This window comes from Eublepharis macularius, chromosome 1 (assembly GCF_028583425.1).
Source record: "Eublepharis macularius isolate TG4126 chromosome 1, MPM_Emac_v1.0, whole genome shotgun sequence".
In the NCBI taxonomy this organism is placed as follows: domain Eukaryota; kingdom Metazoa; phylum Chordata; class Lepidosauria; order Squamata; family Eublepharidae; genus Eublepharis; species Eublepharis macularius.
In genome coordinates, this window is record NC_072790.1 from 72,961,709 (window position 1) to 72,986,900 (window position 25,192).

At 38.2% G+C, this 25,192-nt stretch overlaps 1 protein-coding gene across 4 annotated transcripts in view; it reads left to right on the top strand.

The window, feature by feature from the left end:
• Positions 1 to 25,192, top strand: part of RIMS1 (regulating synaptic membrane exocytosis 1) — a 432,846-nt gene that overhangs the window by 265,275 nt on the left and 142,379 nt on the right. The window contains exons 8-19 of one of the 4 annotated variants that reach the window (XM_054998175.1): positions 555 to 654; positions 1,645 to 1,768; positions 3,617 to 3,673; positions 6,298 to 6,344; positions 7,570 to 7,596; positions 7,835 to 7,947; positions 9,006 to 9,136; positions 10,596 to 10,767; positions 10,891 to 11,047; positions 14,103 to 14,174; positions 17,528 to 17,684; positions 23,601 to 23,726. In XM_054998175.1, the coding sequence (XP_054854150.1) occupies positions 555 to 654; positions 1,645 to 1,768; positions 3,617 to 3,673; positions 6,298 to 6,344; positions 7,570 to 7,596; positions 7,835 to 7,947; positions 9,006 to 9,136; positions 10,596 to 10,767; positions 10,891 to 11,047; positions 14,103 to 14,174; positions 17,528 to 17,684; positions 23,601 to 23,726 (1,283 nt within the window). Of the gene's footprint in view, positions 1 to 554; positions 655 to 1,644; positions 1,769 to 3,616; positions 3,674 to 6,297; positions 6,345 to 7,569; positions 7,597 to 7,834; positions 7,948 to 9,005; positions 9,140 to 10,595; positions 10,768 to 10,890; positions 11,048 to 14,102; positions 14,175 to 17,527; positions 17,685 to 23,600; positions 23,727 to 25,192 lie in introns of all 4 variants that reach the window. The other 3 variants (XM_054998089.1, XM_054998012.1, XM_054998257.1) reach the window with 3 other exon arrangements.

A 25,192-nucleotide genomic window follows, 5' to 3' on the forward strand; every position in this document is an offset into this window, starting at 1 on the left:
TCTGGATGAGGCAGTCATAATAAGAGTTGTGATGGGAATGGGAATAATCCTTCACAAGAATACACTGTGTCATTGTAGGTATCAAAAACAACTACTGTCCAGGTGCATTTGGCCTTAGGAATCAGCCATAAATATTTCCTTTTTAAGTAGTATTTATTTTTTCTTACACATGGGAGGTTGCTGTTTCCCCTCATCCCTCAGTAGCCCCCATGGCCTCTGAGAACGGGCTCCAGATGTTCATCTGCACTTTCCTGTGTGCAATCAGCAGTGCCATCTTTGATTTCAAACCAAAATCTTCGCAAGATGACTGGCAACGTATATGAGACGGTTTACAGGAATATTCCCTAGGCTAGTCATCTTATAAATAACATAAAATTTCACCTTGGTTGACCATTTTTACTGTGACCTGGGTAAGGTTTGTGTTTCATATTGTGTCAGTGTTCTTATCAGAAAGCCGTGGTTCATTAAGTGCTTGTGATTATCTAACTGTTCCCAATTATATTTCTTAAAATGCAGCTTGTTGTATTCTGAGATCTGACACATTTATTGCTCAGGTTGTAGGAGGAAAAATGACTGATTTAGGACGACTTGGTGCCTTCATTACCAAAGTAAAGAAAGGTAGCTTGGCTGATGTGGTAGGACATCTCAGAGCAGGTAACTTGCATAGCTGAAATGATTTTTGGCATCCTCTGTGTTATTATTTCCTTGTGTTTCATATTAACAGTTTGAATGTGTACATCATTCCTTTGCAATAAATATTTCCGTCTAACATGATGGCCACACTGCAAGATTGTATGTGAAAACAATGTGAAATTACATTGGCTTACATATCAGCACTAATATGTAATAAAAGGCAGACCCTCAGTGCAGCTAATTATATATAGACAAAATGAATATATCTAAAAGTTAAAAAATGATATATTCATTAAAATATTGTTCTATAACATATAAGCTTACTTGAACAAAATTAACATCCAGACCATAAACTGATCTACCTAAATGAGTGGAGATCTCCATAAACTTTAGAAGAGGCAACTTGTACATGCTTGGGGGCCTCCATGGCAAATGTAGAAATCTGCCTATATACTCTAGTTTTGATTTGGGTGTTTTTTATTGGTGGCATTTATTTTTATGCAGAGGGAAACTTTGGCACTAGGATTGCCAGCTCTAGCCTGGGAAATTCCTGGAGATATGAGGGTAGTGTCTGTGGAGGAGGGAATTTGAGGAGGGATTTTACTTAGTATTTATGCTATACGGTAGAGTCTGCCTCTGAAGCTGCTTTTTTCTTCAGGGGAATTAACCTCTGAAGTTTGGAGGTCAGTTGTAATTCTGGAGGTTGGCAACTGTATTTGGCACATAGGGAATTCCCTCTGTGAACTGCAGTACTCTACAGAAAAAATAATTGTGTGGATCAATAGGAAACAGTGGGTTTTACTTCCACAGAATATGTTTTTGTGTTTACTGTGTTAGCAGAATTGTAGTGAAAATACGTTGTGCTAAATCTTGGTTTGAAACTGAGAGTTTGTTATCTCTGAATGTGAAACCATATATCTAGCCTAGGAAAGAAAATAACATTTTGTATTTGTGTGTGTATGTAAGTATGAAATGGCAAAAAGGAAACCCTGTCTTCTTTTTAAATTCAAGGTGATGAAGTTCTAGAATGGAATGGAAAATCCCTTCCAGGAGCTACAAATGAAGAAGTTTACAACATTATTTTAGAATCTAAATCAGAACCTCAAGTTGAAATTATTGTTTCAAGGCCCATAGGGTAAGTTATAAATAGCTACCTTTGCAAATGCACAATACTGAATGTAGATTTTTTTCACCAGTCTCATATGCATGTAACTAATCTGAAAGCATTAGATGACAATTTTCATGTTTAAATGTAAACACACACAGTTGTTAGTTTTAATTGAAGTATAATAAGATTTAAGCAGTGCCACTCAGTACTCCTGCTGCAGAACCTCTGTTAATTGGATTGGCTTCTTGGGGAAATTATGCTGAAATAAAGAATAGAAGTTCTGTAGCACTGTTTGAAAATTGCAGTTAAAATGGACAATATAAGGAGGGAAAGGGGGGTCCTAATTCTTTGTGATATGCTTGGATACAGATCCCACCATAATCAGAGGTCTACTGCTGCAACATGTTCCTTTTGACTTACAGATACAAACCCATACTTACACACACAATTAAAAACAACAAAACATAAAACACACACACACAACACATAAATAGGAAAGTGAAGGAATGTGAAATTAAACAGGTAAGTCTTCATCCACTGGCAGAAGACAATAACAGACGAGGACAGATGAATCTCCCTGGGGAGGGAATTCTGTTATTGTGGTGCCAGAACTGAGAAAATCCTAAAACCTTTTCTTGGGTTGCCACCCATTAACCTCAGATGGCAAGAACACCCACAGAAGAACCCTTGAAGACGATCACAGTGATCAGATAGGTTCATATGGGAGCGGTCATTAAAGGTATGTTGATCCCAAACCATATAGGTCTTTAAAGATCAATACTAGCACCCTGAAAGCTGTAAGCTTGGTTGGGAGACAGGGTAGGTGAAACACACTGGAGTGATATGGCCCCTAAAGCTCACTCCAGCATTCTGGCTGTTTTATTCTGTACCAGCTGCAGCTTCTGGACACTCTTCAAGGCAGCCCCATATAAAGCACATTGCAGTAGTCTAATCTAGATGTTACCAGGAGATGTGCCAGAATGGCAAGAACTTTTTTGTCCAGGGAAGGCTTGAGCGATGAAGTGCACCTCTGGCCATTGCTGCCTCCTACTTACCCAACAGGCATCCTTTATTTATATCACTATCAATATGCATGTTGCCCTGTCTTCTGAAACACGCATGTAAATGATTCACTTCTTCGATGCATAGGAATATTCACATGCACATATTACAAAATAATATAAATTCCAGCATATGCAAATAAATTGGGTTGGATCCCTCCATCTTTTCTGCCTGCAAGAGAGGGAGATTGGGTCGCTTTTAAAACTACTAAAAAGGCTATGTTGTGAATTGTGAGACTTACATAGACAAAGAACAATGTGGGACAGGAGCTCCATTAAGACAGGAAATCAAGTGAGATTAAGTTGCAAAGCTTGTAAGATCCAACCTAGTGTATACAAAGTTACATTCTTTTTCTCTTTTTCTCATTGAATAAAGTCATGGTTTAGAGGGAATGCGCAATATGGCTTCCAATGCTAGAAAAGTGGGAGTCTGCGTATGGTAGGCCTTTTAAGAGTGTTTCAGTCTACCAGCTCCAGTCTCCCAAAAGGGAAAAAAAATCTCAAAGCCTAACCCAAAATATTTTAACTCAAAACGAAATGAATTGAATAAGTGAATTTCACTACGGAGCTGATGAGAGACGCAGCTGCCCAGCATCTTCCTACACCTTTGCTCACTCCATTCCCAGGTGCAAGGATCACTCTTGCCTAATGGCAGTTAGCTGAATTTCTGAACATGCTTGATTAATTTCAGGGTAGAATGTATGTAAATCTAATAGGTATGTGATTTGCTTGCATATCATAGCATAATACATTCTGTAAAAGTTTTTTGTTTAACCTTTTCCTATTGCCTTCTCTTTCTTTTTGTTACTGTAAGACTTTTTTGCCAGTTTCATTCTGCAAATTCCTTCAGATGTGTGTATAAACCCTTCTAGTGGGTTAAACAATTTGTGTCATTCTGAATAGCTGCTAGCTTCAGTAGCTAGAGCCACAGCTCTCACTTTTCTCCTGTCCAAAACACTTCCTCCTGTTTGTGTTTGTACAAATATTGTGGAACCTCCAACCACAATATTAACATTATGGTGCTGATATTGAAGTTGCTATTTGTGAATAATAATATTAAAACTTACAGTAGTATTGTGATTTTGTTTCATATATATCCTATACAAGTGGTGACTTTCCACTACCATAAATCTTTTCTAACAAATTAAAGTAAAAGCAAGAATGGCATAGTTCAGACGTAACACCAAACCAGAGATTGACACTATGTGAATGAGCCTGATGCTCAGGCACCATGAACAACCATTGTTTGGAATACTAGTTTGCTAGGGGAACAAAAAAGTTCATGATTTGGATGTAATACCAAGCTATGGTTTGTACAAAACTGGAAGCAAGGTTTTTGTGTGGCAATTCTCACTGATACTGTTTACCAGCACCTTTTTCAGGGCTCTTCCAAGTCCTGATGGGGGAATTGGTGGAAATTGGTGCAGTAATGGCACCTTTTGACTGGAAGTAACTGACTCCAACCACATAAGGAGAGGAGGAGAAAGTGCAAACATGTAGGGTTTGTTCATGTGGTGCCCAACTGCAGTTTAGCTTTCCATCTGAATTCTGCCATTATGTCCAGCCAGGCTGTGTAAATATCTTATTTCTGGGACTTTTCAAGGTGCTACATAAAGGTGTGTGCCATTTTCCTCTTACGGAATTTTATAAGTAAGAACCAAGTACCTAATGACGTGTACTACTGAAAATTAACCCGTGTGTGTTGCAAATACTGCTCAAGATGAACAGTAAAGAGATAAATATTGGCGTGAAAAATCATAACTTTAAATATACACTGATAGAGTCTGAAATGGTGATGACAGACCAGAGAAAACCTAGGGTTGTAGTCCATAGCTCAATGAAAATGTGGACTTAGTGTATTTCTGCAGGAAGGGAAAGTTCAGGGGTGGAGATAACTAGGAATTGGGCATGGAGGAAATGTCCAGTATCACAATACCCTTGCATGGTGTGGTCACATTTGGAATATGGTATACAGTTTTGATGGCCTTATCTCAAAAGCAACATTACAGTGCTGAAAAAAATACAGAAGAGTACAACCAGAATGTTCAAGGGGTTGGAGCACCTTCCCTATGAGGAAAGGCTAAAGAGCCTGGGGATTTTTCATTTAGAGGAAAGAGAACTAAGGGGAAGGGGGGAACAAAAGAGTATTATAAAATTGTGCATAGGGTGGAGAAGGAACAAAAGAGTATTATAAAGTTGTGCATAGGGTGGAGAAAGTAGATAGAGTGAATTTTTTCTTCTTCTCACATAATATTTGAACTCATGGGCATCCAGTACAGTTAATAAGTAAATTGAAGACAGGCAAAAGGAAGTACTTCTTCACTGAATAAAGAATTAACTTGTGGAGTGTATAGTGTTAGCCACTAGCTTAGAACTGAACCAGACAATACTTTTTTCCTCAGCATGCACTCATTTTTACATGCTCCCACAGCTCCACAGCAGCTGTGGGGAATAGCTTGTTAAAAAGGGGATGGTGCCCAAACCGGCTCAGAGTGGTGCCATAGGGGGAGGGAGGGTTCCTGCCTCCGCTACAAGCAGTTTTCTGGCGGGAGTTATTTCTACCATTTTGCTGCTGTGGAATATCTGTGTATGTGCAGCAGCAAAATCAGTGAAATAACTCCTGCTGTGTGGTTACAAGGAAATACACAACAAAGAGGGAGAGTTACGGCCAGAATGCTCTGATGAAAAGGAAAACACCACTGTAACTATCTAACTGCTTACTATTCGTTCAGATATTTCAACCCAAGTCATTAGAATTTATAGCCACTTACTAGTGTCTGTAACTCCATTTACAGACACGTTCTTGAGAAAGCAGCGGGAAACGAGGCAACAAGAAGCCAGGTCCCTCATCAGATGATGTCTGGAATGAGGAATTTCTCTTACAAGAGATATATTATTGGACTGACTAATACTATTATACTTACTAAATTATAGCAATATGGGTGATCCTTTTATGATTGTGGATTTGGAAAAGTGACATTGTATGACTTGCATATGGTTAAGAGACTGATAAGTGGCTATAAATTCGAATGACTTGTGTTGGAATATTTGAACTGAGAGTAAAAAGTATAAGCAGTTAGATAGTTACGGTGGTGTTTTTCTTTTTCATCAGTGTGTGGTTATGACTCAGAGCACATAAAAACAAGTTCATGCCCATGGATGAAAGTATCATCTAGTTTGGCTCTCAATTGGCTTTAAAAGGAGATTAGGCAGACTGATAGAGAACAGATCCATCACTTGTTATTAAACCATCTTGAATAAATGAAACCTTCATGTCCATATGCAAGAAACCTCTGAATACCAGCACCCAGGGGGGACTTTTTGCTCCATGCTCTACTTGTAGGCTTTTTGAGGGCATTTGGTTGGTCACTGAAAGAGGATGTTGGACTAGATGGACCCCTGGCATGATCCAGCATGACTCATCTTGGGTTATTCTGTTCTATGGAGAAGCAGTTCAAGGTTTTGTAATTTTTTCTCTACATACTTGTCTTTCAGTGACATTCCAAGGATTCCCGAGACTTCTCATCCTCCACTGGAGTCTAGTGAGTATTTGCTTCATTCCTGTCTGTACTTGGCTCAAAACAGCACTCTGTTCCTATGTGTTCATTCAGTAATAAACTAGATATGACTGGTATGAACCCTTCCAAATACAGGACACTAACTAGTACTGCCTTTGTCAGTAACTGCTTTTAATACAGTGTGTGCAGTCGTCATAACTTTGATTCTGTTCATCATTGATTCATACCAGTGGGAGCTGTATGGGTGATGTGTGCCAGTTCCCTTTGAAGTTAATGGAGCAATGAACAGGAGTAGTGAATGATGCCAAATGAAGCCATGTACAGCATTTGAAATATCACATAGGCGAGACGACAGCTTACCATTTCCTGGCTCATCCCACAGTTCAGAGGAATTCTTGGAATTGTTATAGTGTTATCCTACCACTTAAATGTGGCATGCTTGCACACTGAATGTTAAACTTTCCCAAAAATCACTGGCTAAACTCTTTGCCTGAATATATTTAGTAGTTTAAACAAGAAGGAGATTTATTTCCTCTGAGCTATAAAGATGCTTTGTAGTGTTCCACATAAAATAAATGTTGAAAAGGAGTTTTTCCAGGAGATATTCTACAAAAGTGGTTCACAGCAATGTATATATATATATTCCCAAAACAGTCAGTTCAGTGTTTCACCTCTCTTCCTCTTCGTAACACTTTCAGTTGCCATTTAATGTTTTATTATTTATTTATTTAATTAATTACATTTATAGCCCACTCTCCCCACAGGCTACATATACATATTGAACATGTATGCTGTAAAATGCCTCAAGCAATAAACATGGTAGAGAGGCAATATGTAAGTTAAACAGATAAATAAAATTTCAATTGTTCTGCGATTGCATATGTATTAAGGACCTCTATTGGACATTATTCATGAGATATATATAGCACAATCTTAATCCTGTCTATTTAGAATCCTTTCCAGTGATAATTTGAAGACAGCATATTGACATTGAACATGGACTTTTGGCACATAGTGCCAAAAATGTGGTTGAGCCATTCTTTGTCTGATTATATATTCTGAGTTTACTTGTCTTGTTTTTGCCTCTGTTTAAAATTAAATATTTTGCTAAAAATTAAAGCAATTGCATTTTTAGAATTTTTGAGAATATAATGTGAGCTTTTAGAATTTTGAAATGTTCGTGTTTGTCTCCCTACTATCCTGCTCCTATCATTTTTCCTTTCTTCCATGATTTTTAAAAAACTTGCAGCTATGGAAAATAGGATAACAAGGGAAGGTACTATGTTTCTTTTTCATATCATTAGTAGTAGTACTAGTAGTCAATAGAGTAAGCCACTCGTCACACTCACCTCATTCATTTGTAAGGGTTCCCTTTCTAATATTGATGGATAAACCATTGGTCGATGTGTCTTGAGTGGTTGGTTTGGTGGCTATTGAGTAAATGAAGTGATAGCAATAGTAATAAAATTGGTTATATCCAGCATTAAATGCCTGGTTTTCCACCATCTTTACAGGTTCTAGCTCATTTGAATCTCAAAAAATGGAACGGCCATCAATTTCTGTTATTTCCCCTACTAGCCCTGGAGCCCTAAAAGATGCCCCGCAAGTCCTACCAGGTCAACTTTCTGTAAGTGCAAAGTTGTGTCAATAGGAAACATATTTGATCTGCTTCCAGGCCAACTTTTTTGTTTCTATGTGTGGGGGGCAGTATGGAATCTTCATAGTTATTACATTACATAGTTATTACATTAATTAGGGAATGTTTCTACATTTCCCTTTTCTATGTAAGTATGTTTCTACATTTCACTTTTTGAAAAGTCATTGATCTATTATTACAACAATCCAGCATTGAAAAGTTATGTGCTTCTTAGTATCAGCACCAGAACCAGTGCATCAGTGCATCAACCATGCATATGATTGACTTGCAAGGTATATAGAAACAAGTTTCCATGTGTTGATTGTCCCACGTGTTTGTGCAAGATGTTTCAGGTATACTACCTTCCTTGTTGAATTTATCTCAGTGCCCACATACAACAACCAGGCTGCAAAGCCACCTCCCAACCACCAACCCTTAGTTCTGAAAAGTGAATTTCTGAAAAATTTCAGATCAGTATTTGAAAATACAGCATGTGTTTTATTTTTGAGTTGACATACATGTAGCTGAAATTATATGCACAAAATATTTTCATTTACATTTTGCAAGCAGTGTATATATACACTTGATCTTAGCCAAAAGGACGAGAAGCGATATATATATCAATTGATGACTGGAACATCAAGTGATGGATTTTTATGTATGAACAAGCCATCCCAGATATAACTCCACACATGTACCATTAATGAGTGGCAGCTGGATGTGAGCAGCACTTATTTAATAGAAAAACATTGAATTATAAGTTGTTCTCTGGAGGCTTAACTCACACATGCAAATCAACCCTTAATGTTGGAATCAAGTGACAATACACATGTGTGAATCAGGCCCAAGACCTTTCTTTTTGGCAGTGTATTTCATGATGAGGCTTAAGTGGAAGGGGGAATTTACCTATGATAGATTGTAACTTTTTTGTTCTTTCAGAATGAATATTGTTCTTATACCAACTCCAGTTCTGCAGGGTAGGATAATATATTAATCCAAATAGAATACATTTTCATTATTCATATATGGTTATTTATAATTTACCATAGGTTAAGCTATGGTATGACAAAGTGGGACATCAGTTAATAGTGAATGTTCTTCAAGCAACAGATCTGCCACCTAGAATAGATGGACGACCAAGGAACCCTTATGTGAAAATGTATTTCCTTCCAGACAGAAGGTAACTCTTCAGATGAGGCATATAGCCTACTGTGTGAACAAATTGAACATATTATTAGATTTTTTCTTTATATGTATAAAAATATTTTGTTGCATATGAGCCATAAAAATAAAGTTATGACTATACCTGTAATTAGGTAATTTACTCTACCTTCCTCATGCTTGTTGTAGGGATCACCAGATGAGAGTCAAATGAATAGAAATTAAAGGGTTATCTCTGCATCCGGCTAATATCTTGAACGATATCTTGAGGGGAGGGGGTAAGAAATCCCATCTGTTCCTCAATATGGAAAATTACTCTGCTCCTGAATATTAATTCCAGAGGGGTAGCTGTGTTGGCCTGTTTTAAACAATACAGGAACTTATGTAGGAGTTTTATGTAGGAGATACGGAAAAATAATCTGTAGGATCAAAGTCCCACAGAATGCAAGATGTACACGAGAAGTGCAGTGAAATACAATTATGCAAAACTCATATCTAATCAAGAAAAATTCAAGACCATTTACTAGTTATGGTAAGGTAGCTAATGTCTGTAATAGGTGAAGTGCCCCAGAAATTATTCACCTCCTTGCCATACCTTCCCTTCCTATATTTATCTTCCTTTACTTCATGATCCTTCTGGGTGAGCATTGTCCTTAATTTATATATGACCTCATTTATATCCCACCCTTCCTTCAAAGGGCTCTGGATAATGGACATTGTTTTCTCCTGCCTCCTTTTCTTCACCGCAAACCTGTAAGGTAGCTTAGGATGAGAGACGATGACTGACCCACAACCATTGCTCTATACTATACTAGCTCTTTTCCCATTCTTTCCCAGTTACCCCATTATCTTCTTAGCATTATTTTCCAATGTTTGTAGCTTTTGTATGAAGCACTCCATCCCTAGGCTATTATACAGTAAATTATTTGAGGATCTGTCTTAGTTGCTTCGTTTGTTGTTTGCGGCATGGTCAGAACTTTCATTTGCTGATGGATCTTTTATAGCACCTTGTTATCTCTCCTCACCTCGGTGGCTACCTAATTGTAGCCTGGCAGCACTGCTGTGCAACTGAGTAACAAGGCCATCAATCAGTTGAGGAGTGGCTCCCTCCCCTTGCTGTGAAGGCAGAATGCCTGCAGAAGGCTACAAAACATAAACACATGAATATAGGCAGTATAGCTGCTTATTCTGAGTCAGACCATTGGTATTATCATGGTGGACACTGTGCACTCTGACTGTAGCATCTCTCCTGGATCTCAGGTAGAGGTTCACTGGAGATGCCAGGGATCAAACCTGGGACCTTTTGAGAGCAAAGCAGATGCTCTACCACTGAGCCACAGACTGTCCATAGCTTGGGAACCAAGGAGGCAGTGATGAGACCTCAATGTCAATTATTCATTGTAAAGCTTAAGGAGTGAGATTGGTAGTATGTAACTTGCTTTCTGCTTGATAATTTACAGTGGTGTCTTCTGTTTCAGTGATAAAAGTAAAAGGAGGACCAAAACAGTAAAGAAAAGCTTAGAGCCAAAATGGAACCAAACGTTTCTCTATTCCCATGTGCATCGTAGAGATTTTAGAGAACGGATGTTAGAAATCACTGTTTGGGATCAACCAAGAGTACAAGAAGAAGAAAGTGACTTTCTTGGAGAGGTGATACGACATGTTAGAACTGTAAAGTAAATGTAGTACTTTCAAGGTATTTCAAAGTAAGCTGAAGGCATTTGGGGGTCTCTTGGTTTTAAACTAAGATGAACTTGGTTACATTCCCTACAGATCCTTATTGAGCTGGAGACAGCACTTTTAGATGATGAACCACATTGGTATAAGCTACAGACACATGATGAATCTTCACTACCTCTGCCTCAGCCATCACCTTTCATGCCAAGGAGACATGCCCATGGTGGAGAAAACTCTAGCAAAAAATTGCAAAGTAGGTTCCAAACTCCTGTTCATTTTCAGTAATAGTTTTGACATTATTATTATAATACAAAAATGAATAACCAAGCATTTAAATAACTCTCTTTTTTAAAAAAGTCTTGCTTTTCAAAGACATGTGAATAAAACTGTGTGTGAAAACATAGAAGACAACTTATTTTTTCCCATACTTGCCCTGTGATTTTACAACTTGCATAATATTTCACTTAATTTATGCTAACTTGATTTTTTGCCCAAAAAATGTGAATGCAATCTTCAGATCATTTATTCTAAAGCAGTCCCACTGAATTCAGAAAATGTTATCTTGTACAAGTCACTGGAACTTATGAAGCTACCTTATAATGAATCAGACTGTTGATTCATTTAGGTCAGCTGTGATTGGCTTTCCAGGATCTCAGGCAGACACAGGCATATCTCAACAAACTGAGATTGTTTAATTACTGCTAGGGATATTATACATGGCATGTAAAGCATATGCTTTACCATTTAGCCACAACTGCTCCCAACTTGGGAGGTGGAAAGGGATGGAGAGGAGGAAATTGTGGTTACAATTTCCAGTACTAAATAGTGATGGATGAATACCTCTTAGTTTTATTTAGAATGTTGCAATTATGACTATCAAAAGAACCGTGATTTTTTTACAGTTTTCTGTAAACTTTATTATGTTGGATGCATCTTTTCATATTGCCTTAAAATTTCTTATCTTTTTGTTTATACTCTGGACTCTAATCGCAGCTCTGGCAGAGCTCCATAGAACTCTGGACCCCTCCTGGAAGCTCTAGAACCTTTGGGGAAAGCAGCTGTACAACACCTGAGCTTGTTTGATAAAGATATATCCATGGCTTTTAATTATACTGTTTCTCCCCCTGCATCTGGCTTCTAGTCTCTTGGCTTCTTTTAGCATAGAGCAAAGCAGGAAACAATCATTCACAAATCTCAGTGTTAGATGAAAATAATTTTAATATACTTGGGTCTGTTTGAGATGCGTCTGGTACCCAGGACTTGGACAAAATGGAGGCTTAAAATAAAAACACAATCTGTACATATACAGAATTTTGCATCATTTTGAATTGTAGAAAAACATCTCAAGTAAGTGATACTGATTTTGGAATACATCTGAGTAGAACAAGCTAGACGATTTTGTAGTTCAGTACAAGTAACTCAGCCAATACCAAATATTTGCTATTCTAAATTTGTTTACTGCATTGTAACAATTTGATGCAACCTCTATGCTGAGATTTTAAGTCAGACAAAAGATCCACGATGCTTTGACTTTTAAATGAGTTTAGCACTTTTGGGGGGGAAATGAGTAGTTAACGGGATAGGAAAAATTAAAGTTTAGAAATTGTTGAAAATATAAGAAAGGAACTTGGAAGCTTCAAACAGCTCTTCATAAATCAAAACTTACTATTTTCAGCCATTAAATGTGTCTATTGGCCTGTAGGGGCTCTCCGAGTTACATCAGCTAGGGGATAGCATTACCAGGTCAAGCCTGGCAATCAGTGGGAGATGGGGTGGGGGGAAAGGGCAGGGACATGTTGTAACAGCCATCAGTGATGGTATGAATTCACTTCCAAGGAATAACATCACACCTGTGGTTTTACCACAGAGTTTCTGGCAATTCCTAGAGAGTACTGATGTCACTTATGGGGTTCCTCCAAAAGTAACATCATGTTTTCAGCCGACAGCTGTTTTATTTTATTTTTCTCCCAATGTTGCTCAAAGTGGGAGCGGGAAAGAGGAGATGGGGACAGGGAATCCCATGGCCCCACTAAGGGTCTGACAACCCTACCAAGGCAGTATCTTTTATATTCAGGAACTATGTCTAAATTTATCTCATGTATTCTCTAAATTTAGTTAAAGTCAGACAAGCTCAGGGATTACATAGTGACTTTTGTTCCCAAGGCTCAGAAATTTCTCTGGTAACTTAGGGGTGCCATCTCCAGGTTGGGACATTCCTGGAGACTTGGCGGTGAGTCTGGGGTGAGCAGAGTTTGGTATGGGGAGAGACCTCAGTAGGATATAACTCCATAGAGCTCACCCTCCCAACCAGCCATTTTTTCAGGGGAACTGATCTCTTTAGTCTGGAGATCAGTTTTAATTCCAGAAGATCTCCAGACTCCATCTGGAGGTTTGCAGCCCTACTGCTAACTTGAGGAGATGACTGCACAGTTCTTTCCAGCCATAAAACTCAAACTTCATGGGCTTTTGCACTCCTAGTGTCCAAGATCTGAATATAAAAGACAACATTTTGAGAATGCAGTCAAAAGTCCACTGGAAATGGACAAACTCAAGAGACTTAATTTAGGTCTACAATTTTTGCTCCCATAATCACACACTGCTTTTCAGTGGATCAGTTTTAAATGTTCATCTGGCAGTCCTCAAGTGTACTGTAACTGAATAATGCAAACCTGGACAAACATTCAAACATTAAAATCTTTGACCTACTGCACAATCACAAGATGTTGGAGAACTGGCAGTAAACAAAATATGGCTCCATGGGTACTGCACCAGTGGTTTCCCCTCCTGTGGCCCAGTGGTGCAATGCTTATGTGGCTTCGATTGAGACAAAATGGGATGCGAGATGGCTGAGCCAGCAGCATATGTGCCATTCTAAAAGTTGTTAGTGTGCCAGGAGAAATAAAAAAAACTGCAGTGCTATTCCTCTTTTTGATTTTTTAATATCAGGAGAGAATTCTCCGGGCAAGCTGGGCAGAGCTCACTTGCTGTGCCCATCGTGACAGGCATTTAATCTTCCTTTTGTCACAGCTGCTTTGTTAATGCTTGCACTCCTATAACAGATGTCCATGTCCAGGGTCACATTGGTCATTGCTTTAATTTCAACAGTATGCATAGAGCTGAGGCCATAACCAGAGAGTGTCCCTTTCTGAGCTGTTCTGTAATTGTTTTACTAAAGTCTTGTATTTTAAATTTGAATGCAACCCCATATTTGAATCTCCAGAGTAACTGGAATTTTTATTGAAACATATTTTTACCCTTTTACAAAAGAACAAAGTATACAGGTATCTATTTGCCTTACTGTTGCACAGGATCTCAGCGAATCAGTGATAGTGACATCTCAGATTATGATGTTGATGATGGTATTGGAGTAGTTCCTTCAGGTGCGTGTGTGAAGAGCATGGTCCTGCATTTTCTTTTGCTCCTCCCTCCTTCTTTCACTTTGGATTTTCCTGGGTTTTGAGTGACAATGAATTGAGAGATTATGTTTTCTAGAAAATAGTTGGCTCTTCTATTCCATGGTGACCCTTTAGTAAATGTGCACAATGTTTGTAGTGTGGCAATGTTTAATATTTCTGTTGTGCAGCAAACCTTGTTTGGATACTTGCATTAATTTGCAATTGTTCTGTATGTAAAAGAAAGACAAAGTGTTAAATATCTGAAACAGAATTTAAATTTGCTGTTTCCATTTTGATTGCTAACTCTTGTTTATAATTATGACAGGTTCTCCATGGAATATTTTGAAAATGCATGACCGTATATTAATGTGCATGAAGCATGGGCTATATCTTTTAATACTTTTCATAAGCATTTGTAAGTTGTCACTATCCAAAACCTGCACACAAAGTGATTCTCAGTTACCACAGGGAGACACACTAGATAGCTCTAGTGTGACAAAACGATAATGGTGATATTTTTCTGCATCTAATCACCTGTCTGAAGAGGAAAATGGAAAAACAAATTGTATTTTTGACCAGTTGATCAGCTGCAGTAAAAACTTTCCAAAGATTTCCAGTCTCTGTCACAATATCACATGCTGTAAAAAAGTGAACAAACGAGGTATTTATTTAAAGTTATGGAGGTTATGAATGTCTGCAAATTAAGCACCTAATAGAAGATAAGCAAATCAGTGACAGTATAAAACAACCTATTACAACTTTTGAAAGACTAATAAAGAATGAAAACAGGAGTTAAAAAGGGCTAATTTCTAAATTATACCAATTATTAATAGATCTCAAACAAAAGAATAAGCTGCTATCATATCAAAAAATCTGGCAGAAAGAATGCAATGTTAGTACTTTTGAGGAAATCTGGAAAGAAATTTGGAAGTCACACAGCTTTACATCTAAGATTCTCAAGGTTAAGCTGCAAACAATAAAGATCTTAACTCATTGGTATATGACTCTTAAAATACATCACATAAACCATGCAAACTCACCAAATGTTGGGGAAACTGTGGGGAAATAGGTAGTTTTATGCACTGCTGGTGGGAGTGCAAGTATATACAAATCTTCTGGCAATCAATAATCAAGGCTATTAAAAGCATTACAGGATATGAGGTACCAATGACTCCTGAAATAGTGCTTTTGAACTACTGGAATGATCTATCAATTCCAAATATTAGGAAAAACCTTATCATGATACTGTTGTCCATAGTTAAATCTGTTATAGCCTCCAACTGGAAATCTAACAACCCACCATCAATCATAACATGACACAGCCGACTTTGGGAGTATTTTATACTGGATAAGTTAGCAAAACACATCACTCAACTAGAAACATCAAAATAGAATGAAAAGTTTTTCAGCCAATGACTACCTGTCCTTGAAATTCTTACCGACAATGAACCAACAAACCCAACAATTCCAAACGTGGATTATTTTAAAGCACTGATATCTTTTTGAAGTCACTATATAACAAATGCTGTTAACTTTGAGTAATGATAGGTTAAATCAAAACATTTACTAAGTCTGCCTACTCTACATATTTATTGTTTAATGCTTAATGTTTAATGTTGAAATAGTTATCAAAAAAAGTTTGTTCAATTGTTTGTATTATAAAAATATTTTTGAAAAATAAATAAAATGGTAATTTTTTTAAAAAAATAAAGTTATGGAGGTTACTAAACACATTAAAGATGGTAGAAAATTTATTTTAATCACAGTGTAATTGAAGTAACTGGGTTTAGATTTGAGTAAGTGAAGGGTTTCACTGATAGAGATTCAAGTAGAACAAAATCAGCTATTTGTGATCTTTTGTTCTTTCTGAAATGGCACTTGAGCAAAACTACCTTAATAACCCCATTCGCTACAGCAATGAACCTAAATGACATTATTTGTGTTTTGTTATCTGCCTTACCTGAATTTTTCTCTGTATCCCTGGAAGTATTAATATCCTCAGCTGCAACACAGTTTTAAAGAAGCAGTGTACTTGTAAACTTCCTGTGCTTGTTATGTACTGTATGAAAAGATTTGGCTACCTCTAGGATAAGAATTCAGTTTAATATCAAAGTAATTAAAACAGTAAAAGAATCCCTTCCCTTTGTCATTCTAAGCAACTTTTCTACACATGCCACAGTCCATCTTCCATTCCACAAAGCAGCCATGAAGTATTTATGAGAGAAATGCATGCAGTACGCTTGGGATGTATACATTGTGAGAATGGTTCCCTTGTTCCCTGCTGTGGAATTCAAAAAATTCTAAGGATTATTGACATTCAATCCACTTAGCTATTCCTTATTTGAAACGGGACTGATTTAGAGATTCAATCCACTGCTTGCTCATGGTATTACCTGGTCTGAGGCATTCAAGCATATATGTCCTCAAGACTTCATTTAATATTCCTCTTATTGGTGGGAGACTGCTAGTGTTTTTTTTGCCTCCTTCTGGAAGATTTTCTATGCAGTTCAGTGGCTTATCAATACATCATTTGCATGGACAGTTTTCTTATGAGAAACAGAATGTTGAAATGTTTCCAGAATTAAAACATGGGTGGTGGGGTGGTGGTAAGGGTCCTACAGATAAAATGGAAAGTAACTGAAGTGCGTAGCTTATGCAAAGAATTTGTTGTCTTGATGATGTTTTGGTATGTTGCTCTTTGACTTGGTTCTTTCTACCCATCCGACTTTGTTCTGTGGTGATAGGGCTCTCTGGCTAACAACTGTTTGTAATGATATGTTTGTGTTTAGTAGAACAAATTCTGTGAATAGTTTTATAATACAGCCATACTGAATCAAATCTCTATCCCATACATGTCAGCAGTTAATTTAAATGAAACTGAAACACAGGCTTCAATCCTAAAGCAATTGATTCTCAATCCCATTGGTTACAAGAATGTTCACAATAACATTGTTTCAGTGTTGCAGCCTCAGATTTCATTTAAAAATACAGAAGAGTTGAAAAAGTGACTCTTGTGGCATATAATATCTAATTCTTTAGATATTATAATTGCCCCTATTCACTTTTTTGTCTTTGGAAATGTTGCGGTCTTGCACGTAAATTTCCTGTTTTTGAATGTTTGTACTTCTCTTCACCCCCACCCGTTTATATTTGCATTACATTTAAGATAATGCTGATTGTTAGCCCTTGCTGCATGATATTTTGGAATTTTCACTAGTTAGATAACTTCCTAAAAATCTTGTAATCAATGAAAGATACTTTCTTAGAAAATTAGTCCAAATATGAACAGTTTGCCATTTCTGGAAATCACTAACTTCATTTTGTTGTACTCTTGCCAGTAGGCTATAGGTCTGGCACTAGAGAAAGTAAATCTACAACGTTAACTGTGCCAGAACAGCAAAGAACAACACATCATCGTTCACGATCTGTATCTCCTCATCGTGGTGACGATCAGGGCAGGACCCGTTCTCGTTTACCAAATGTGCCATTACAGAGGTAGGCTTCACCATGTAGCTGCTTTTATCATTGAAACACATAGTGCACTTTCAAACCCCACTGGAATTAGTGGGAATATTAAGCATGCGCTTAACACTTTCCCATTAAAATCAAGCAACAGAATGCCGTCCTAAGCAGGGATATGTCCTTCTAGGTTCATGGATTTTAATGGATGTAGAAGGATGTCAATCTATTTACTGTTACAAGTGCTTGACTTTGGATTTATTATATCTGTTTTGAATACAAATGTATGAAGATGATGCTACTTTTGGGAAGCCTGCATGTCATGGCAGATGCCATTTATCTAAAGCAACTTAGCATACAAAGTAAGTATTTAGTGTTGCATTTTACTTAGTGAATTTCTTGAGGATTTGCGAACAGACTGAACAGTTGTTCTTCTATGACATAAATCTGAGGTGATTAGTATTATACCAAGGAATAAATGAATATTTCACATACAGAGCAACCCATCATGGTGCAATGGAAATCCTTCACATGGCAGGACAGAGAACAGTCTATGTTCCTTAGATTTATCTTGTGGTTATAGTTAAAAAAATTGGAAAAGTAGGACAGAGAAGAAGATGACATGCTGAAGAGAGAAGTCATTGAGTATTTTTCAGAGATGTTTATTTAGAAAGGAGGGAAACTGGGTGGTTTGGTTCATGTCCCAGATTGCAGAATAAGGAGGATGGAATAAGAATCTGAGAAGAAAGATAGGAAGCAAAAGAGGGAGAGGGATAGACAAGAGTAGGGAAGAGAGTAATTTTTCCAGTTTTTCTGGAGTAGACAATGTCACAGGTTCCTCAAGTCCTCAAGGGGCTTGGGAAGAGGGTCAAAGAACAAAACATACTTCTGGGGGCAAGAGCCCTTGCCACCCAAGGTAACAAGTTGCCACTAGTTCCTTCTAAATAACCCTAAGCCTAAAGGCCAAGGAACAAAATCTCCGGCCTATCCAGGTGATAATCAAGAAGTCAGCCCTGCAAGGAAGATGCCTGAAGACAGAATTCCACAAAACAGTTACTTGGTAGCTGAGGTCAGTCAGGCTAAGATACTGGATTCATACTGAAGCTCCCAAACCCGATAACACCACAAAAGTATGATTAATAAAGTTTATTAAGAATTGTGTAAAAAATTACAAATATAGAAACTGTGCAAGACAGGAAAGAAATTGATACAATCCAAATACCTACTCTAAAATGCTTTACAGGCGTTGGTTAACTAACCAAGATGTTACCTTGTTAGGTCAAACCCCAAAAGTCCAAACAGAACTTTGGCCCTTGTAAGTGAAGGTCTGAAAGGTTCAGGAACAAACTGGCTTATAGCTGACACCTAAACTTGTTGCCAGTTCAAGAGCTCAATATGACTTGGAAGCAAAGAACAAACTGAAGACCCTTCTTTACCTTCACCTCCAACATGGCATAATCCTACAGAACCAAGCAGGGATTGCTGAAACATGTTCCCGATCAGTGCAATTTGCCCCCACCAGTGTTTTAAGAACGAATAAGATGGAATGCCAGGGAAGAGCCTCTCTCCTGTTCCTGGCCTTTAAGGCATCTGATCTCCATGATCACATCTGAACCTGGGTGCTATGAGTCACATGATCTCTAGGTTTATCTCTCTGGGTACAGCTAGCTCAAAGTTGCAGTAAGTTTCCAGAAGTTTCTCTTCTGTGGCCTTACTAGGCCCAAAAGCCTGAACTAAAGTTTTGAATGCCAAGAAACAGGATAAAAGAAGCCAGTTTCTTGACAAGAGATACTGAAAGAAGAGGTTGAGATGTGTACTTACTATAACCAGGAACCGATTAACTCAGATATAAGACCTGATTAACTCAGCCAGTAGGTCATAAATCACCTAAAGATTTGCACAACAAATGTTGCTGCCTATCTATTTCTTTTAGGAAAGCAAGCTAGTTTCATGGAACGCTATTCATTTTCAGCCCCTTATCCCCTTTGTGTGTGTGTTTTATAACAAGTTGTGGTTATATTCTCATTGGCACGCTTTAATTTACTTCATTTGTGGCAATTCCTTGGGAGCAGAAAGAGTGCTTATGTGGAGTGCCTATGTGGAGCCTAGATAATAGAAAGTATCACCCACTTTTTTGCAAGCTCTATGCCATGTCAAGATCCTCTATCCTAGCTCCTGACCTGGCTAACTTTCCCATTCATTCTGCAGATTGTGGTAAAAACTAAAGGGTCATAGACAGCTGTTGCTAAGTGTATATCAGAAACTTTGAAAATTTGTGCTAAAGTTCTGATATCTCTTGGTTAGTTTTGTAGTTTGAATTTTAATTATAAAAATTATGTTGGATCAAATGGTTTTTATCTAATACTTGTTTGCTTTTTATGTTCTTTCCACTAATTGTATTTATTTGAGAAGCACTTAATATGTCTTAATCTAGTTGTTAAATGTCTCCTGTTTTAGTGTTACAGAAAGATATTACATGTAATAGAAAATTTCAACAGCCTATAGGCTTTTAGATTTTAGACAGCTCCTGAATAAAGTATGCCTTAAACCAGTAATGGCTTTAATATTTTAGACTAGCTGTCTTTTGAGTGCAAATCAATATGGGGTCTCTGCAATCTGCTAACAAGTGCATGTCCATGTTTGTGGTAGCGGGATAAGATTAGGCTGACAGGTCCTCCAAATATACAGCTCACCACAGAAATGCAGCCCTTCCAGTACAAATCAAAGAAGTGACTGCAAAGGAATTACTTTTTGTAAGTAGCCTCCATGCCAAATGACCACATGTTCTGCAGCGGGGACTCTTTATAGGGAGGCAGGGCAGACCAGAGTGAGAATTCTTTTTTCTGATCCTCCTGGAAAGCCCTCCCCTGTGACCTGTGAATGGCTGACTTGGAACCACTGCTACACAAGCCTGTACAAGGCACAAAGGTTCTTGCAGCCTGCAGGTACACGTATGGGGAAGGTCCCCCTTTGCTCAACTTCTCCCATTGCAACCACAAATGGGCCATAAGCCAGGGAACCTGTAGGTAGCCTCCATCACCGAACTCTGCTTAAAAAATAATATTTGCGAGCTACAGGATTTAGATCCTTGTTTTTGTATGCAAATGCTTTTGAAATAGTTAACATCATTATCACAGCGTTTGCCTTTTCTCCTGCTTGTTTGTTGCCTGTGATCATGTTGATGATATACATCATAAATGTTTCACACAAATGATCTGTGCCATTGTGAAAATCAAGGGGGATACACTGACCATAGATACAATATTTTCTGAGTATGCACGAATGCACTGAGAGCCTCTGTAATGTAGTGGGTGTTAGACTTAGGGCAAGGCAGGTTCAAATCACCCTAGATATCAGGGTAACTGGCTGAGCTATCTCTCACCTCACCCTTAAGAGGGAAATTGCATCACCCTAAACTGTCTGAAGGGAAGACGATATTGGCCATCGTCACACAGCCATAATTTAGCACCAAACTAGCGTCATCTCCCACTGAATGCTCACCTTATTCTGGTTCTGTTGCGATTTCGCCATTCTCCCCAAATCATGCTTTGTAACTCTTTGTCATCCTCATCTGCTTCCATGTGAATGTCCTGGATCGACTGTGAATGCTTTGCAACGCCAAAGCGCTCACTTCCCCGATCATCTGTCCCACCTAATGCTGATTCTCCCACCCCACACTCCCACAAGCCCCAGCGCGACCCGCAATTAAGCCTCAAAGTAATTTTTTTAAAGGTAAGCCTTATAGCACCATTACGATATTCCGTCATGCAAGAACAACTGAAGCAGTGTATACCGATTGAGTACACTGACATTTCCTCTAAAATTTTAGTGCCAAGTAGCCGTGGATTCTCTGCTTTGCTGCCCGTCTTGGCCCCCCTTATATATCAATGTTGGCCCAGCACAACACTGGTATAACGGAAGTGCAATATAGCGCAAATATGCGGGGAAAAATTTTTTTTAAGGGGAGTGGGATTTTTTGGTCCTGTTTCCAGAAACACTTTGACTGCCCATCAAATTGTGCTTTTCCCTGTTAATGTGACCAACTGGAAGCGTAAGCAGTCATCAAAAGATGGGAGAATCTGTTCTGATAACGATAACAGAGGAAACGATTTCTAGCGCAACACTGATGAAATAAGGGGCCGTGTGATGACGGCCATTATTTCCACATTCTAATTGACAGGTTCTGAAAAGTAATTATAATTTTCTCTTTTCTTTAGCATTTAAGGCTGGCATTAGCATAGCAATATTCAGAAAACAGTGGGGAACATTTTAATCTTCCTAGGCATATTTTGCAGATCTGAAAGTCACTGATCTACCCCTTTCCCCCAGAAAAAAACTTCAAAGGGAATATGTCACACAAAGTGAGGAATTAGAACTCATTAAGTAATTAAATGCTACTTCTCATTAAGAGTGTGCAGCAATATATGTTCTCTGTGTGTGTGTGTGTATATATATATATATATATATATATATATATATATATATATATATATATATACACACTCCCAGTGCAAGCTGAACCAAGAAAGCCCAACAGAACCAAACTACAGGAAGGGAACCAGTGTCAAACCAGAGAATTCCTGAAATCAAACCAGAGAATCCCAAACTGAAGCCAAAGCAGGGTGAGGCTCGCCAGACCAGCTGTGGAGTGTAAAAGGCAGCCAGTGGTGGTTTGAAGCTCTTTTGGAGCTCAGGTGGGGGTGGAGACATGAGACCAGCAGGGGGCAGGAGACAGAAGGCATAGATGCTGGGAGACAGCCAGGAGCATGGGGAGCCATGAAGGCACGGGTGAAGGAGATATTCTTTCCTCCCCCCCACACACATCTGGAAAGGGGAAAAATGCCAGCCTGCAGTGTTTGCTGGGCTAAACCAAATAAACTTTAATCCAGGCCATTACATTTGGCTCCCTGAATCTGATCCTGAATCCTCAACATAGCCGGGTTTTGCTGGATCGGCATAACTCTAGCTAATTAACTGGTATATAAATGCTGGATCACACACCCCTACTTCTCATCCTGTGTGGTTAAAGTACTGTCAAATCTCAACCAGTTTATGGCGACCTCTACTGGAGTTTTCAAGGCAAGAGACTAACACAGGATTTACTATTGCCCCTCTCATAGAGACCATGGTCTTCCTTGGTGATCTCCCATCCAAGTACTAACCAGGGCTGACCCTACTTAGTTTCTGAGCTCTGACTAAATCAGGTTTCCCTGGGCCATCTTTACTCCCTGTGATTTCTAGTAGCTCAAGAGGGGGCACTTTTTACAAACTTCAATGGGCTTTTCTTATTATGTTGTAACATACTATACGTAACCCTTTACTGATGTCAGTTAATTTTTTATGCTTCATCCTTAATTTATTGTTTATCCTACTTGATTACACATGCTTATTTATAATTTATGAGAGAATGGCTGGAATCTCTCTCATCATCAATTATGTGCAACAACCTAATCCATTCTACTTCCTTATACAGAGAGTCACACGGGGAAAATGTGTGCTGAGGTTCACACCAAGCCTGTCTCTGTCCATGACATGTTCCTTCCCCATCCCTCCCCTTTGGTAATTTTTCCTATAAAAATGTGGAATATGATTTCCTTTTCATAGCATCTGAAGAAGTGAGCTCAGACTCGACTTTTGTCACAGGTGTAATAAGACTTTTAATTTGCATAAGTGCAACTTAAAGCAACCTTTTGTGATGCTTTCAATGTAACAATAGAAACCATCGTCTTGGGGGAGTTACTTAGCTGCCCGAATGATTTATCAGTACAATTGTTTTGACCAGAATGGGCTTTGCAGTCTTTTTGGATATCCCTCTAGAGGGGGGAAATACCCTTATATCTAAATCATCTGCCCTGAGTGTTTGTTAAATGTCTGAGGAACCTTAATTAAACAGCAGTATCCAAGAAAAGAAAGCACTGACTTGCATCTTTGTGATTCTATAAACACTTTCAGGAGTTTAGATGAAATTCATCAAATGAGAAGATCGCGTTCTCCAACTAGACACCATGATGCCTCCCGAAGCCCGATTGACCGCAGGTCAAGAGATATGGATAGTCTATATTTGTCAGATCAAGAAAGGTATGTTGAGTGTGTGAATCTATAGTAAAATACCTGCATTGTTTAGGCTGGTGTTGGAATATACTCCATAATATTTTTTTTGTATATTGTACCCAAAACAATTTGAGTTTATATAATACATCATCCTTCAATCCAGTATGTGTATAAGAAGTGAATATAGTAGTGCAAATCTATTGAGTAGCATAGGATGCGAGGGGGAGGGCAGGGATGGTTTTTTCTTTGTTTAGCTATATGTTTCTTTTTATAGTTTAGAGTTTGGAAAAATAATTTTGATCCTGTTGCATATATTACCATGGCTATCAGTATATTTAAATAACTATATTTGATTGGGAGAAATATGCTGTTATTGATATTAAAGGGCCACACTTTTCTGTAAGCAAAATAATGCAACAGCTGTTATCAGCACCCAACTGGAATACTGGGCCATCCTATGCTAGCTGTATCTTCTTGTTGCTGTACAATGTAGTACACAACTCTTCCTTTCATTTTCTACTGTGATGGTTAGAGACTGTCTTTAAAACTCTTTGGTCTAGATATGGCATTTGGTGGCACATTCATAAATTAATCTCATAGAAAATGGAGGCTCCATCACCCAGTATTCCTAATCTTCCCAGACTCCTTATATATACCTCAACTTTCTACTCTCACATTCAGAGTTATTCTATCATTACCATCCCACACATGCACGTGCCAAAAATCCTCCTTGTTCCATGTTCACATTGACACTTAGTGGTGCCCATAATCATAAACAACCCTAATCATGCCTTCTAAACCAGAGTTTGTGCCTTCTCATTCACCTCTTTCAGCCACTTAGTGGCTGGACAAGATGACAGAAAGTGGTCCAGTTGAAAAGGTTCTTCACTCTTCTGGATCCTGCCTGTTCCAGTTGTGTAGACCACTGGAGGATATTGTAGATATTCTATGGCAAGAAGTTTCTTGGGGGATATATAAGCTGTTATCTCTTTCCCCTTTATGGGTGAAATTAGCAAATAGCACTGCTATTTCATTTTCATTGATATTAAGAAACTTACATTGGACCCCCTTGAAGTTACTTTTTCCCAGCCTATTTCTGAGCTTAACATATGGAGTTTTAGGCCCAATTTTGTGAAGAAAGTACCATCAGACTCCTATTAATATCAGTGGGGCTCTAATCTACACTCCAACAGATAGCTATGTGAATTAATCATAGAATTGTTCCTTGAGATGTTACTGATAATGTGAAAAGTATGCTTTCCTGATATTATGATAGTGCACACAGATAACCCATGTTACCACTTTAGATAATATTTAAACCTTTCTTTCTCTCTGTTCCCATAGTATTTCATATAATTATTTGATTATTTTGAAATGGCACATCTTCATGGACAATTTGCAAGCTTTACTTTGGGAACCATGGAAATGTATATTTGTGATTTCTGTTGAGGCAGATGCATGTACATACCAGTTTTTTTGGTTTGTTAGAGTCC